Raw genomic sequence first — 15,549 nt, forward strand, 5'->3', positions numbered from 1 at the left:
CAGACCCCAAATCCCCATCACCAACGCGGTCCAGAAGGCCGCAGGCCACACCACTGCCGTGTGAAGTCAAGGAAACACTGCCTTCTTGCATCAGGTCCTAACAACTAACGTTAAAAGTTTAAATAATGTGGCCGGGCACACTGGCTCACATCTAAAGTCCCAGCACCTTGGGAGGCCGAGGCGGGTGGATCACCTGAGGTCAGGAGTTCGAGACCAGCCTGGCCAACATGGTGAAACTCCATCTCTACTAAAAATACAAAAATTAGTTGGGTGAGGTGGCGCATGCCTGTAGTCCCAGCTACTCAGGAGGCTGAGACAGGAGAATCGCTTGAACCCAGGAGGCGGAGGTTTCAGTGAGCCGAGATCGTGCCACTGCACTCCAGCCTGGACAACAGAGCGAGACTCCTTCTCAAAAATAAATAAATAAATAAATAAATAAATAAATAAATATTGTCCCACTAAAAGTAAAGGTAATGACATTTTGAACTTAGGCCAATTTTCTCAGGCAGAGTTTTCCTTTTTTGACTTAAGATAAACTTTTTCAGGCCAGGCGCAATGGCTCATGCCTGTAATCCCAGCACTTTGGGAGGCCGAGGCGGGCGGATCACCTGAGGTCCGGAGTTCGAGACCAGCCTGACCAACATAGAGAAACCCCATCTCTACTAAAAATACAAAATTAGCTGGGTGTGGTGGCGCATGCCTGTAATCCCAGCTACTCCGGAGGCTGAGGCAGGAGCCAATGGCTTGAACCTGGGAGGCGGAGGTTGCTGTGAGGCGAGATCGTGCCATTGCACTCCAGCCTGGGCAACAAGAGCGAAACCCCATCTCAAAAAAAAAAAAACATTTTTTTCAAAGAGTAGCATAGTGATACCCACATACACAGCACATAGGCTTAACAGCCACTAATATTTTGCCATGTTTGCTTCATGTTTTTGTGTTGTGAAATATTGTTAAGTTGCAGACATCACAAAATTTCACTCCTAAATACTTCAATATGCACCTATAAGAAAAGTAACCATGAAAGTGGGTGTGGTGGTGGCGCCTGTAGTTGCAGCTACTCAGGAGGCTGAGGCGGGAGAACCACTTGAGCCTGGGAGGTCGAGGCTGCAGTGAGCAGTAACTACACCACTGCACTCCAGCCTGGGCAACAGAATGAGACCCCGTGTCTACAAAACAAAGTACATGGCCGGGCACAGTGGCTCACGCCTGTAATCTCAGCACTTTGGGAGGCCAAGGCGGGTGGATCACGAGGTCAGGAGATCGAGACCATCCTGGCAAACACGGTGAAACCCCGTCTCTACTAAAAATACAAAAAATTAGCCGGGCGTGGTGGCGGGCGCCTGTAGTCCCAGCTACTCAGGAGGCTGAGGCAGGAGAATGCCGTGAACCCGGGAGGCGGAGCTTGCGGTGAGCCGAGATCGCACCACTGCACTCCAGCCTGGGTGACAGAGCGAGACTCCGTCTCAAAAAAAAAAAAAAAAAAAAGTACGTATGATTTCCTACAAAACCACAATAACATATTGTAGCTAACAAGCTCAAAAAAATTTCTGCCTCTCATCAAATACTCAGGAGTTTTTAAAAAACCAATTAGCCTCGGAAGGTGGGAGAAATGCCGGCCAGGAGTACCGCGCCATGGGAAATGATATTTACATGGCTAAGAATCTGAGTTTCCTGTGAGAAACAACAGAAAAAATGCCCTCCTTGTACAATGAGAGAAAATACTATTTTTTCCATAAAACCATAAGGGTGTGGGCAGCATAAACCTAAAATTATGCACGAGAGCTTCCCCATTGCTCCATGTGGGTAGAGAAATGTGTCCTAACTCCCAGCGTTGTCTGCTCTCGTGGTGCTGGGAATCTGTGAGAATTCCTGAGCCCGACACACAGCGTCTCGGCTTTTCTCATCAGAGGCAGACCAGTGCATGCACAGTCCAGCTGGGCAGCACGGAAACAGCGAGAGGCCACTGGCTCCCAAACCAAAGCTGGGCCCTTCTGGCTTTGGAGGACCCTCTGGGGATGGCTGTGGTCAGCACAGCTCTTTCCTTCTCTGCTCTCACAGCTGTGGTGCCAGTGGTCTTTGTGAAGCACGGAGACTCCCCTAGTAAAGGCCAACAGCTGGACTCAGCTGCGTCATCTCTCTCACCCCGAGCTTCCTCTGCTCCTTACTCTTCACTGGCCATCCCAACACGGCCACCTGCCCCCCAGCAAACCACACGAGTCGTGTGCACTGTAGCTGCGTCCACAGACTTGCCCTCAACCCTCACTGTGGTCCTGGCTTTCAAGGCCACTGCACCTGGGAGGAGACTGAGTTGTTGGCTGGTGTCAGGGCCTCTGCGTCTTTCTCATTTGCTCCTGATCCAAGTGACTCTGTCTGCTGGGTCTGGCTGGGAGCCTCTCCCCCATCCACTGCCAGAGGCTCACATTCTGAGCCCAGATACATCCTGGTAGTCTGCGTCCTGGGATACCTGAGCTCCTTGGCCCTGGGAAGCTTCAGTGTGACTTTCTTGGCCAAGAACCTGTCTGACACCTGCATGGAGCCAAGTCCCTGACGTTCAGGGACAGTTCTGCAGTGTCTGGGTCACCTTCCTTCCCATCCGCCAAGGGCAGGTCTCCTCCATCTTGGCCCCTAGGGTGGGGCTCCCAGGCTGCATCTTGGCCCCTGCCCTCCCCACCCAGTGGTACACTACCCTCCCCGTAGGCTAAGGCCTGACACGAACACCCTGCAGGGGCCGGGGAATAAGATATTTAAGTTACCCACTGTAAAAAAACAAATTTACCCTTTACTCTCCGTTGAAAAAGTAAGCTCTGTATGTTCTGTAATCACTTCAGGGAAACCAGCCCCTGAATTACCCGTTTCAGAAGTGTGGCCCCCAGGTGCACAGGGGTTGACACGAGCAGAGGGGAGGGGTTCGGGCCAGAGGGACCAGCTTTGGGCCTAAAGGACACAGGGACTGGACGAACCTTCAGAAGGGGGCTGAAGCGTCGGCTCCAGGCTAAAATCCTGTGTGTGATCCTTCAGGCCTGACAACAGGCTCTACCCGGCGGACCTCCCAGGGATGCTGCCCTCCCCACCCGGACTCAGGCCCTGGGGGCATCCAGCCACGTGCTCACTCACACCGTGCTCTTAGCCCAAGGGCCTCTGTTCAGAAGCCTCTACTAGGAACCTGGGGCAGAGGCCTCCCCGAGGGAGGCTGGTCCTTCAACCTGCAGCAGCCTTTTGTTTAGGCCCCCCTCAGCAGTGAAATGACCCTCGTGCGTGCCGATCCACCTGACCCTTGACCCCAGCACTGTGTGGGAGAAACGCCAAGGGGTGGGCTTGGCTTCTGGCTTCTACCATCACAGCAGGTGAGTCTGCTTGACACCTGAGCTGCGCTGAGCCCAGCAGGGGAGCCCTCTGACGTGAGAAACACAGTCCCAGAGCGGCCGTAAGGAACAGAGGCACTGAGCCCGCTTGTCAAACAGACGCCCTATTTTACTAAAAACCACACATACATTTTACAAAACAGCAACTATCTGATCTCTCGGTCCCTTCCTTAACCCCATAAAACGAGGGGATACTTGGGGACCGGCGGGAACAGGTTCCCCTCCAAATGCTGAGGGCGACCCAGGCATCTCCAGACCCCTGGTCCAGTGCAGGGCAGGGGGCAGCGGAGCCAGCTCACTGCTCCCATCAGCCCAGGGTTCCCGGAGCCCGTCCAGAGCCCTCAGTGCCTAAACAGGGCCAGAGGGAGCACCTGGGTGGGCCTCAGCTGGACTCACAGCTGCTCCCTGCCTGGGCGGGTCCAGCCTCAGGAGGAGGAGTGCGGGTATCCATAGTGGTTGTGGTCAGCCTCGCTCAGGGTCAACGTCAGTGACAGGCTGGGCTTCCGTTCCAGCTCCTCCTCCTTCGGACAGTGCTGCGGGGGTCGGGCTTTGAAGAAGTCTGAGATGTAGCGGACCTGGTAGAGCGGAGGGAGGTGAGAATGGGCAAGGGGCCGGCCAGGTACCAGGGACATGGGCGGGAGCAGGAGGGGGATGAACAGGGTCCCAGGCGGGAGCAAGGGGCCTAGGTGGGCAATGAGAGGAAAAGTGCCTGGGGTAGGAAGAGAGCGCTCTTAGTGGAGGACCAGTGGGGAGCACTGAGGAGCTGACAGGCCCAGGGAAGAACTACAGCAGGGCCAGGGGTCCAGAGAAGGACTGGGGTGCATGGAAAGGAGTCCTGTGCACTGGGGTGCAGGGGAGGAACGGGGGGATGGAGGGCGGTCCAGAGAAGGGCTGGGGTTGGGGGGAAGGGGTCCCAGGGGAGGACTTTGGGGGTAATGAGGAGGGTCCAGGTAAGGACTGGGACTGGGGGGAAGTGGTCCAGGGGAGGACTGGGGGGAAGGAGGGGGTAAAGGGACGGACTGGGGCTGGGGGGAAGGGGTCCCAGGGGAGAAATGGGGGGAAGGGAAGGGTCCAGGGATGGACTGGGGTTTGGGGAAGGAGTCCCAGGGGAGAAATGGGGGGAAGGAGGGGGTAAAGGGAAGGACTGGGGTTGGGGGGAAGGGGTCCCAGGGGAGAAATGGGGGGAAGGGAAGGGTCCAGGGATGGACTGGGGTTTGGGGAAGGAGTCCCAGGGGAGAAATGGGGGGAAGGACGGGGTAAAGGAAAGCACTGGGGTTTGGGGAAGGAGTCCCAGGGGAGAAATGGGGGGAAGGAGGGGGTAAAGGGAAGGACTGGGGTTGGGGGGAAGGGGTCCCAGGGGAGGACCAGGGGTGGAAGGAAGGAGCCCAGGGATGGACTGGGGTTGGGGGAAGGGTGCCTAGGGCAGCACTGGGGTTGGCTGGGGAGTGGTCTCTGGACAACACGGGGGATGGAGTTAGGGTTAGAAGCTCACAGTGAGGCCAGCCACCAGTGCGCCCTGCAGGAGGCCAACAAGGACATCGCTCCAGTGGTGTTTGTAATCAGACACGCGGGTGTAGCCCACATAGAGGGCAAAGGCCACCAGGAAGAACTGGACTGTGGGTCGCAGCAGCCGCGCCCACTTCCAACAGAGCCGTGCCTGCACATACAGCTGGAGTGGGGAGAGGACGTGTTAGCCTGTGCACCTGCCGGGTGCTCCCCCTCCCACTGCACAAATGGCAGCACTGAGGCCGGAGGCAAATACCAGTCAGCCCAGGGCCTCCCGTTTTTAGAAAAAAATCAGCCCCCACCACCACCACTACCCACCCATTTTACAGCTGGAAAAACTGAGGTCCAGGGAAGGGAGTGACTTAGCCACGGTTCCCCCGACAAGCAAGCCCCGGAGAAACAGACTCACCGCCAAGAACATCATGCAGTACATCCCAAAGGAAGAGTGTCCCGAGTAGAAAGACAACCTGGAGAAGGAGAAGGAGCAGTGTGGCTCACTCAGCATCTTCCAACCTCCCCCTTGTGCCCGCCCCGCCCACAGAAGGGAGGGTTTGACAAGGAGGCTGCTGCTGTTAGATGCAGTCAAATCCCAGTAGCAGAAACTGTTCCCCTTTTCCGTTCCAGTTATCTGACAATGGAATAAGAATCTCTGATTGGGGCTGTGGCATGAGATGCCTCATCCGTGAAGATTCGGAGGCCTGAACCCAAAACCCAGAGCAGACAATCGTGTCTGGCAAGCAGGCAACACCACAGTTTCGTTTTCACCGTGTTTCTTTTCAGGATTTTCTCCCATCTGCGGAACTGAGGGAAGACTTATTTTTATATAAATTCAAGATTCAGTGAAGGACATCAAGAAAGACAGAAAATAGCAGAGCAAGAAACTTCAAAAGCAATTTTTAAAAATGGCAAATAAGTCACAATCAACTTTTCTGGAACTAATCAAAAGCTTGCAGCCACCGGAAGACTTGAGCAAGATAAACCAGCTAAATCTCAGAACAAACGGCCTTGTGGCATTTTAACTCATCCTGTCCCTCTCCCACTGCCTAGACTGTGGTGGCCTGAGGATTCCAAGAACAGACTTTATTTGCAACTGTGGACGGGAGTATGGCTCAAGGGCTGGCCTTGATCTCACCTGACTGGACGTTCTCCCAGTGCGGAGGGGCTACCCGGGGGACATTTGTAGGAAACATTCACAACACATTTATTATTCTCTGCTGCCTGGGGCCATAGACAGCAGATGAGGCAAACAACAGACTAACCAAACAGAGCGGGGGGGGGGGGGGGGAAAGGCCAGGGAATACAATGCTCTGGGCGATGAGAGCTTGGACCGCAGACAGAGCAGTGCAGGAGTTCAGGAGAGGCCTGCAGTGCCCGAAGCTAAGCGCTCAGTCTGGCCGCCTTCAGGCTCCACACACACAGTAAGCAAAAGCTAAGGCAGAGTTGAAAACGTGCTTAACCGTGGAAGGGCTGACCCCACATGCACACAGACCCTTCTACAAACTCTGGGAGGGTTTTATGGGTGTTTTTGATTCCAGATGTTTAAGGAAATCTCTGAACTGTCACTGACCACTGGGCTAAAAGAACAGGAAGAAACGGCCACACGTGACAAAAAATACAGACTTTACAACCAGAAAAGTCATTAAACAAATAACTACTGCAACAAACAGCAAGAACAAACCCGGGGGAGGGCGTGGGATCATATTTCCAGAGTTGCTACATTATAATATTCTAAACACCCAGTTTAAAACAAAACAAAACAGGCCGGGGGTGTGGTGGTTCACTCCTGTAATCCCAGCACTTTAGGAGGCCGAGGCGGGCAGATCACGAGGTCAAGAGATCGAGACCATCCTGGCTAACATGGTGAAACCCCGTCTGTACCAAAAATACAAAAATTAGCTGGGTGTGGTGGCGCATGCCTGTAATCCCAGCTACTCCGGAGGCTGAGACGAGATTTGCTTGAACCCGGGAGGCAGAGGTTGCAGTGAGCTGAGATCGCACCACTGCACTCCAGCCTGGGTGACAGAGCAAGACTCCAACTCAAAAAAAAAAAAAAACAAAGAAAATAGGTCAATTAACAACAACAAAAAAAAAAGACAGAAAGAAAGAAAATAGGTCAATTAAGATTATTTGGCCGGGCGCGGTGGCTCAGCCTGTAATCCCAGCACTATGGGAGGCCGAGGAGGGTGGATCACCTGAGGTCAAGAGTTCGAGACCAGCCTAGCCAACTTGGTGAAACCCCGTCTCTACTTAAAATACAAAAAAAGTAGCTGGGCATGGTGGTATGCACTTGTAATCCCAGCTACTCGGGAGGCTGAGGCAGGAGAATCTCTTGAACCCGGGAGGCAGAGGTTGCAGTGAGCCAAGATCACACCACTGCACACTGCACTCCAGTCTGGGTGACAGAGCAAGATTCTGTCTCAAAAAATAAAATTAATAAAAATAAATGAAAACACAAAAATTAGCCGGGCATGGTGGCACACACCTGTAATCCCAGCTACTGGGGAGGCTGAAGTAGAAGCACTTGAACCCAGGAGGTGGAGCTTGCAGTGAGCCGAGATTGCACCACTGCACTCCAGCCTGGGCCCAGACTCTGTCTCAAAAAAAAAAGAAAAAAAAAAGATTATTTAGCCTGAACGGGCTTGGTGGCTCACACCTCTAATCCCAGCACTTTGGGAGGCTGAGGCGAGAGGATTGCTTGAGCCCAGGCATTCGAGACCAGCCTCGGCAATATGGTGAGACCCTATTTCTACAAAAAAAATTTAAAAACAAGCCGGATGTGGTGGTGTATGCCTGAAGTCCCAGCTACCTGGAAGGCAGAGGTGGGAGGATGGTTTGAGCCCAGGAGTTCAAGTCCTGGGCAAGAGGGCAAGACCCCCATCTCTAAAAGAAAAAAAAAATTAAAAGCAAAACAAACAAACAAAAAGACAGTAATGAGGAACTGAAAAAAGAAGATATAACCTAAGCGAATCTAAACAAAATGACAGAGGTCCTTCCTTATCAGTAATTACATTGAATATAAATACACACTCCAATTAAAAGTCAAAGTTTCATTAAATGCCTTGATTCAATAAAAAGATTAATATATAATGAAAAAACACACACAAAAAATAAAAAGTCAGAGATCTGGCTGGGTGTGGTGGCACACACCTGTAATCCCAGCACTTTAGGAGGCCAAAGTGGGCGGATCACTTGAGCTCAGGAGTTCAAGACCAGCCTGGGCAACATGGCAAAACCCTGTTTCTACCAAAAAACGAAAAATAAACAGTAGCTGGATGTGGTGGCACCTGCCTGTAGTCCTAGCTACTTGGGACACTCAGGTGGGAACACGGCTTGAGCCTGGGAGTCCGAAGCTGCAGTGAGCTCAGATCATTGCACTCCAGCCTGGGTGACAGAGCGAGCCTCTGTCTCAAAGAAAATCAGAGATTGGACAATACATTAAAGGACATGGCCCAATTTCATGCTAGGTATAAGACACCTACTTTACAGTCAGAGACATAAACAGCTTGAAAGTTCAAGAACGGAAAAAAAAATATTCCATGCAAACAGTAACAAAAAGAGAACCAGAATAGCTATATTAATATCAGACAAAATAGACATCAAGACAAAAATTGTTGAGACAAAACTCATATCTCATTCTATGATGATGAAATGGTCAATCTTTCAAAACTATGTAACAAAGGTAAATGCACTAAACAACAGAACCCCAAAATACTTAAAGCAAAAGCTGACAGAATGTTACAACATGGATGAACTTCAAAAACATACAAGAATGCACTAACATATACAACAAATAGCTGGGCGTGGTGGCGCACGCCTGTAGTCTCAGCTACTCAGGAGGCCGAGGCAGGAGAACGGCATGAACCCGGGAGGTGGAGGAACCCGGGAGGCGGAGGTTGCAGTGAGCGAAGATCGCACTCCAGCCTGGGCGACAGAGCGAGACTCCGTCTCAAAAAAAAAAAAAAAAAGAAAAGAAAAAGAGAAGGCAGACACACAAAAGACCACATAGTGTATGATTCCATTTATATGAAACATTAAGAACAGACAAATCCGCAGACAGAAAATAGGACACTGGTGGTTGCCTGGGGCTGGGGGAGGAGCGACAGCTGACAGATACAAGGGTTCTTTTTTTTTTTTTTTTGAGACGGAGTCTCACTCTGTCACCCAGGCTGGAGTGCAGTGGCGCGATCTCTGCTCACTGCAAGCTCCGCCTCCCGGGTTCACGCCATTCTCCTGCCTCAGCCTCCCGAGTAGCTGGGACTACAGGCGCCCGCCACCACGCCCGGCTAATTTTTTGTATTTTTAATAGAGACGGGGTTTCACCGTGTTAGCCAGGATGGTCTCGATCTCCTGACCTCGTGATCTGCCCACCTCGGCCTCCCAAAGTGCTGGGATTACAGGCGTGAGCCACCGCGCCCGGCCACAAGGGTTCTTTTTCTTTTCTTTTCTTTTCTCTTTCTTTTTTTTTGGAGACAGGGTCTCGCTGTGTCGCCCAGTCTGGAATACAGTGGCACCATCTTGGCTCACTGCAACCTCTGCCTCCCGAGTTCAGGGGATCCTCCTGCCTCAGCCTCCACAGTAGCTGGGAATGCAGGTGTACCCCATCGTGGCTGCTGGGAGTGAAGGTGCACCATCATCGTGGCTGCTAACATTTTGATTTGTTGTAGAGATGGGGTTTTGCCATGTTCCCCAGGCTGAGGGGTTTCTTTCTGATGTGATGAAAATATTCTGGAACTAGGTCAAGGAGATGGCTGCACAACATTGTGAATGTACTAAAAATGAACTGGACACATTAAAATGGAAAAAATTGTGACTTTTATCTTACACAAATTTTATTTCAATTTTTTAAAAAGGTCAACAATTAGGTGAAAAGTTTAAGGACGTATCAGTAGAGATGGTAAGACGATAGTGCAGAAGGCCGGGCACCGTGGCTCACACCTGTAATCCCAGCACTTTGTGAGGCCGAGGTGGGTGGATCACCTGAGGTCAGGAGTTCGGGACCGGCCTGGCCAACATGGCGAAACCCCATCTCTACTAACAATACAAAAATTAGCCGAGTGTGGTGGCAGGTGCCTGTAATCCCAGCTACTCGGGGAGCTGAGGCAGGAGGATCTCTTGAACCTGGGAGGCAGAGGTTGCAGTGAGCCGAGATCGCGCCACTGCACTCCAGCCTGGGCAACAGAGCGAGACTCTGTCTCAAAAAAAAAAAAAAAAGATAGTGCAGAAGAAGGCAGGGTGTGAAATTCAGGGGAGACGGAGACAGGGCATGCTCCCCTCGGCCTCCCAGTGTCTGCGGGGCCCACGGAACCCTGAGGTCTGGCTCCTGCCTGGCCAGCTGCCTGCTGGCTCTTCATGATTTGGCTCCTGGGCCTTCTTCAGCTCCCATTTCCCCCAAGAGTGAAGGCTGCTAGTCCACACCCACCTGGCCTCGGTGACGTCCGCAGGGTTTCCCCTGCACACTTTCTCCAGCTGCACATAGACCGAGCAGTTGATCCGGCTCCAGTCGGGGTCGCAGACGGCTAGGAAGTTGGGCCTCAGACGCCCAATCATGTACTTGGCCAGGTCTGTCAGAGACTGGCTCCCGGCCGCCCCGAACAGGAAGGTCCCTAGTACCTTGTATACAGCAGCCACGTAGTTGTTGAAGTCAGAGCGAGAATAGAGCCGGTCTGTGTACACCAGGTAGGCTTCCCCGGCAGAGACCTGCAAGTGGGGCAGCCGCAGGAACCAGTGTGGGTCTCGGTCAGCCCAGGGGCCTCACTCCTCCCCACGGGCCTCCTCAAGGCTGCTGGAGAGCTGGGGACTCTAAAGGGGGCCCTATTACCCACAGGTACCACTCAGGGCAAGGCTGTGTCCCCCAGCCCCACGCGGACCTCCAGGGCGGGGCTGTGCCCCACCCCATCCGCTCCCCAGTCCCTCTGAGCCCCTCCTGCCTTACGAGGACGATGGTGGCCGTGATGGTGACTCCAGCCATGAGCCCGTGGGTGATGGTGTCTGGACGGTAGGGGTACCGGATGGAGTCATCCCCGCAGTAAAATCCTCGCTTATACGGGGCGTTCACCAGCGTCAGGATAGCGAAGGGCAGGGAGGCTGGTGGGGAAGGACAGCCTGGGAGCTGTGAGGTTCTCTCACCAGCTGGTCCTTGGGGCCCCACACACCTGCCTTGGCCTGGAGGCCTCCCACCTCTACTCCCACCAGACAGCAAGGAAGAGCTTTTTTCACAGCCCAAGTAACACTCCCTTTCCCATCCCCCTCAGACACACACAAACTCCCAGGCCCTCTGCCCCTCACACCCTTGCAGCCTCCTTTCTGCTCCTTGAACAAACTCAGCAAACACCCACTTTTGCACAGCCACTTCTCTCTGCCCAAAATATCTTTTTTTTTTTTTTTTATTTTTAAAAGTAGAGACAGGGGTCTCATGTTGACCAGGCTGGTCACAAACTCCTGGGCTGGAGCGATCCTCCAGCATCAGCCTCCCCAAGTTCTTGAGACTCTGTCTCAAGAAAAAAAAAAAAAAAAAACAGGCAGCGCCAGGGCCTGGAGGCACGGCAGGACTGCGGAGAGGGTGGGTTGTAAGCACCTGCCTTCTGCTCCCACACAGGAGGGGTTGGAGCCGCTGTGAGTGAGGGGAGAGGCCTGGGAGGAGGCGAAAGTCAGGGCAGCCCTACCCACAGCTCTCCGCCGGCAGAGGCTCACACAGGTTGGCCTCCGTGTCCCACCTCCCTGCCCCAGCAACTCCAACTAGAGACTCAGGTACCCCCATGACGGCAGGCGCCGGGCTTCCCTCGGCCTGGAAAGCTCTCCCTGGGGTCCCCAAAACAGACACCTTCTCTTCTTTTAGCCCCCCGGGAGCCTTCCCGCCCTCACACTGCCCTCAAGCCAGCATCTGGAACCTCAGGGTTGACTGAACTGTGATGTGCTCAAGCTTCCAGCATGAAGGTGCACTCGGCCTGGCCGCCACCCCCGGCACACAGCAGCAACAGCCAACCCCATCTCGGCTGTACCTCCCACAGCTGTGTGACCTCCGGCAGGTGACTCAGTGCCTGGCATACAGAAAGTGTCACCTAAATGTTTAAATAAATAACACCATAGGTGCTCAGGAAATGGTACCCAGGGCTGGCAGACACCCGCGGGGACTTCTTGCTGTCACCTGGCCCACCCTAAAAAAGGGTCTCCTTCGGGAGGTAAGAGGACGTGGCCTCTGCTGTGAGATGGCAGAGAAGCAGGAAACACGCTGGGGAGGAGGGCACCCCCCAGAGATAGAACTCCGGGGCCACTGTCCGTTCAGCCACAGAGCAAACACTCGGCCTTTGTTCCCGGCACCCTGCGGGAGGGGGCCTCGGGATGCCCCTTCCCCCAGTCTGGCCCGCAAACCCGCCGGACAGGTTTGGTTCTCCTGGCCTCCCGGCCCCTCGCCACCCCGTTCACCCGAAGCCTGGGACCCAGCCTTTATCTCCAATGTCTCCCCCGCCCGAGCCAGGAGGGCGGCTGTACCTGCCCGCACGTGCAGGGGTTCGAATCCCGCCGACACACTGGGTGCCAGGACCGAGGGTCAGCCCTCTCCGCGCGCACCGGGAGCGCCCACCCCAGGGGCGGAGGCGCGGACGTCCTGCCGGGGTAACCGCGGCCGCGCCCACCTCCCGGGCCCGCCCGGGCCGCCGCCCGCGTGAATCACCTCCCAGGACAGGCGGGGCGGGAGGGGAGGCGCGCCCGCGGCCCCTCCGTAGCGACTTCCTGCTGCCGGGGCGGGGGATGCTGGCCCCGGGCTCCCCGGGCCTTTCGCGACCCCCATCCCCCAGGGCCTGGGACGCCGGGACCCCAGGGCCTGGGAGGGCGCGCGCAGTGGGGGGCGCGGAGGGAGGTCTGGTCCTCACGCGAGGTCCCCACCTCCAGGGTCCTCGGAGGGACGCGGGCGTGCAGCCTCCCCGTTCCCCTGCAAACTTGCGCGGAGCCGGGGGCGTGTCCGTCCCGGGAGGGTCCCCCCCACACCCGGGTCCCCGCGGCTCTTACCGACCAGTAAGCACAGCACGTCGAGCAGCACGAAGACCCACCTCCGCTGCATGGTCCCCGGGACCCCCGACGCCGGTCCCAGCGCGTCCCGTCGCGTCCCGGCCCGGCCGCGGGGTCACGTGGGCGCGGAGCCCGCCCCGCGCGGCGGGGAGGGGAGGGGAGGGGAGGGGAGGGGAGGGGAGGGGAGGGGACAGCAGCGGTGGTGAGGGCAGGGGAGCGGCGGGTAGGGGAGGGGAGGGGAGGGGAGGGGAGGGGAGGGCAGGGGAGCGGCGGGTAGGGGAGGGGAGGGGAGCGGCGGGTAGGGGAGGGGAGGGGAGGGGAGGGGAGGGCAGGGGAGCGGCGGGTAGGGGAGGGGAGGGGAGCGGCGGGTAGGGGAGGGGAGGGGAGCGGCGGGCGGGGCGCGGCAGCCCCGGGACCTCGCGGACTCTGCCCCCAGCCGCCCGCGGCACCGAAAGGAGCGGATGGGGCGAGCGTGCGGGCGCCACGGGGACCTCGTCCGCCTGGAGTCCCGGCCCTGACCCGGGGTGTGCGGGTCTCCGAGCGGCGTGAGGTCGTCAGAGGCTGGAGGGTCCCCGCGGGTCGGGCCGGCGGAGCCCCGGGCGGGGACATGGAGAAGGAAGACGAGCGAGCGGGGGGACCGACAGGGCCGCGGGGAGGATGGGCTCCGGCCCCGCAGGACGGTTCCCCCACTTTCCTCCTCAGGAAGTGGCAGCCGCGCTGTGCACCTTGAACCCTCCGAAAGCAGGAAGCACCTTGAAGTTGAAGGGGCGACGTGGCTTAATTTCAAAGGAGTTTCTTTTCTCCTAATACTCAAAATCCTGGCGCGTCCTTCGATCCCTGGCACGTTAGAAGCTCGAGTTCCTCGGCACCCACCTCGCGACGGTGTACGGTGTCCCAGGCGCACCCGTGCCCAGGCACCGTTCCTATCGCGCACTTGCTAACCCATTTCACAGAAGAGCACGGGGGCGCCAGGAGCTGGGAACCCCATGACATGGCGCCGGGGTCTGTGCCCCGACCAGGTCCTGGGGAGCCCTGAGCTGAGGGTGCCGGGGATTGAGGGTACCTGAGCCAGGGAAACCGAGGCCCAAGGGACCCACACTGGGTCTTTTCGGCTGGGACCATCCGGGAGGCCTCAGGAGTGTGAGACCCACGTTTCCGGAGTCCAGCCTTGACCTCTGCCACTCACGGTCACTTAAATGGGAAGTGGCAGGGCTGGGATCAGAAACAAGGCTGCTGGGCCCCAGGTCCGCTGCCACCCTGAACCTCCTCTAAAACCTGTTCAGCACCCCATCAGCCCCTGCCCCAGCAACACCAACACAGGGTGCGTCTCAGCAACTGGCCTTCAACTGGGAGCTCCTCCACCCCGCTTCCTGGACAGTCAGACACCTGCACGTGGGGCAGGGATTGGCATGAGGGAATTCCAAGGGCAAGGGGCTCTTGGGAGACAGCAAAGGCACCAGTGTGGTGCTGGGTGGGAAGACGGCGCAAGCTGACCTGTGGCCCTCCAAGGACAGGGTTGAGGTGCAGGAGGTTTCAGGCTCCCCTGCTGCACTCACGGTGGGGTGGGGGGGCTCTAGCTCCCGTCGGAGTTAGGATCGTGAGGGTTCCGGGGCCTGGCATAAATGCTACATAAACGTAGGGTTCAGCATCACTACTGCGCTTTCCCCCACACTTCGACCTGTCTGCAAATGAGTGCCCACTGCTGTCAGTGCAGTCTTGGCAGCCCACCCACATTTTCTGCTAAGATGGAGAGGGTGCAACATCTACTGCAGTCAAGGAAAGGCAGGGTTCTTTGTTGTGCACCTACTGTGTGCTGGGGAGCAAGGGAGAGGTCACTTGGAGGGACTTGCCAAAGTGGGAGGGGGAAGACAGTGGGGGCTGTGGGATTGGGCCAAGCCAGGAGGGAGAGACCCAGGAGAGGGGTGGAGGTAGACCTGGGAGGATAGAGGGCGGAGGTGAGGCTGGAGGCTGTTCCGCCTTCCATCCTTCCCCTTGGGTCGGGATTTGGGTCAGCCCTTAAAATCCCTGGGCAGGATAAGGATTAAAATCTGGTGGGGGAAGCAAGAATTAGGATTAGGGTCAGGATTGGGGTCGTCTCCTACATGTGCTGACTGCGGTCCACCACACTTCAAGGAGCTCGTCAGGGCTCTCACAGCTGGATCTACTGCTGCCCCCAGCTGCCTGGGGGTTCCTCCCTTACAGGAAGAACCTGAGGCCAGTGCAGTTCCCAGCAGGGACAGAGCCTGGCCTGGAGGCCGGGCCTCAGTGGCTTTCTCCTTCACCTGCAGATGGCAGAGCTGGAAGCGGGTGGTAGTACATGTCCCCAAGCTGGGTCCCCTAGAGACAAGACAACCCCTGGGGGCCAGGTCGCCACCCCCAGGCAAGCAAGCTCACGGGTTCAGCAGCTGCAGCTCCCGCCTCTTGCCCAGCACCGGCTCTGCCACCTTGGTGCCTCGTCGCAACCTGGATGGCTCTAGGCCTGTTTCCAGATGGACTCTGTGGAGACTGAGACACCTGTGAAGTGGGCAGAAGGGGGCTTGGCACACAGTAGGTGCCACCTAAGTGCAGCCAGCCACTACACCTGCCCTTGCTTTCTGTGCTTCTCTGGGACTTGAGAGGTGAAGTACCTTGCCCAAGGTCAAAACGGGAGTTGTCTCCCAGGTTTCTGGCACAGGGC

General features: G+C 56.4%; 1 protein-coding gene across 4 annotated transcripts; it reads right to left on the bottom strand.

The window, feature by feature from the left end:
* Positions 1–3,450: 3,450 nt before the first annotated feature.
* PLPP2 (phospholipid phosphatase 2) lies at positions 3,451–12,991 on the bottom strand. 4 transcript variants are annotated; one of them, XM_055247593.1, is made up of 6 exons: positions 12,914–12,991; positions 10,801–10,952; positions 10,288–10,565; positions 5,278–5,335; positions 4,855–5,031; positions 3,451–3,937 (listed from the first exon to the last, which is right to left on the bottom strand). In XM_055247593.1, the coding sequence occupies exons 2-6, from the start codon at positions 10,834–10,836 to the stop codon at positions 3,788–3,790; spliced, it is 699 nt and encodes a 232-aa protein (XP_055103568.1). In that variant the 5' UTR covers positions 10,837–10,952; positions 12,914–12,991; the 3' UTR covers positions 3,451–3,787. The 4 variants fall into 4 exon arrangements, with proteins under 4 accessions (XP_055103568.1, XP_055103566.1, XP_055103569.1 ...); XM_055247591.1 differs by having other exon boundaries at positions 12,873–12,991; XM_055247594.2 differs by lacking the exon at positions 12,914–12,991 and adding an exon at positions 12,538–12,866.
* Positions 12,992–15,549: the final 2,558 nt, after the last annotated feature.

The sequence above is a fragment of the Symphalangus syndactylus genome, chromosome 17 (genome assembly GCF_028878055.3).
Source record: "Symphalangus syndactylus isolate Jambi chromosome 17, NHGRI_mSymSyn1-v2.1_pri, whole genome shotgun sequence".
Classification (NCBI taxonomy): Eukaryota; Metazoa; Chordata; class Mammalia; order Primates; family Hylobatidae; genus Symphalangus; species Symphalangus syndactylus.

Excerpts from the sequence above, each read along its gene's own strand:
- PLPP2 (XM_055247591.1), bottom strand. The coding sequence starts at position 12,924 with ATGCAGCGGAGGTGGGTCTTCGTGCTGCTCGACGTGCTGTGCTTACTG. Across the intron at positions 10,566-10,800 it reads TCACGGCCACCATCGTCCTC|GTCTCTGCCGGGGAAGCCTA; the intron begins GTAAGGCAGGAG and ends CCCCACTTGCAG. Across the intron at positions 5,336-10,287 it reads GCGGACGTCACCGAGGCCAG|GTTGTCTTTCTACTCGGGAC; the intron begins GTGGGTGTGGAC and ends CTCCTTCTCCAG.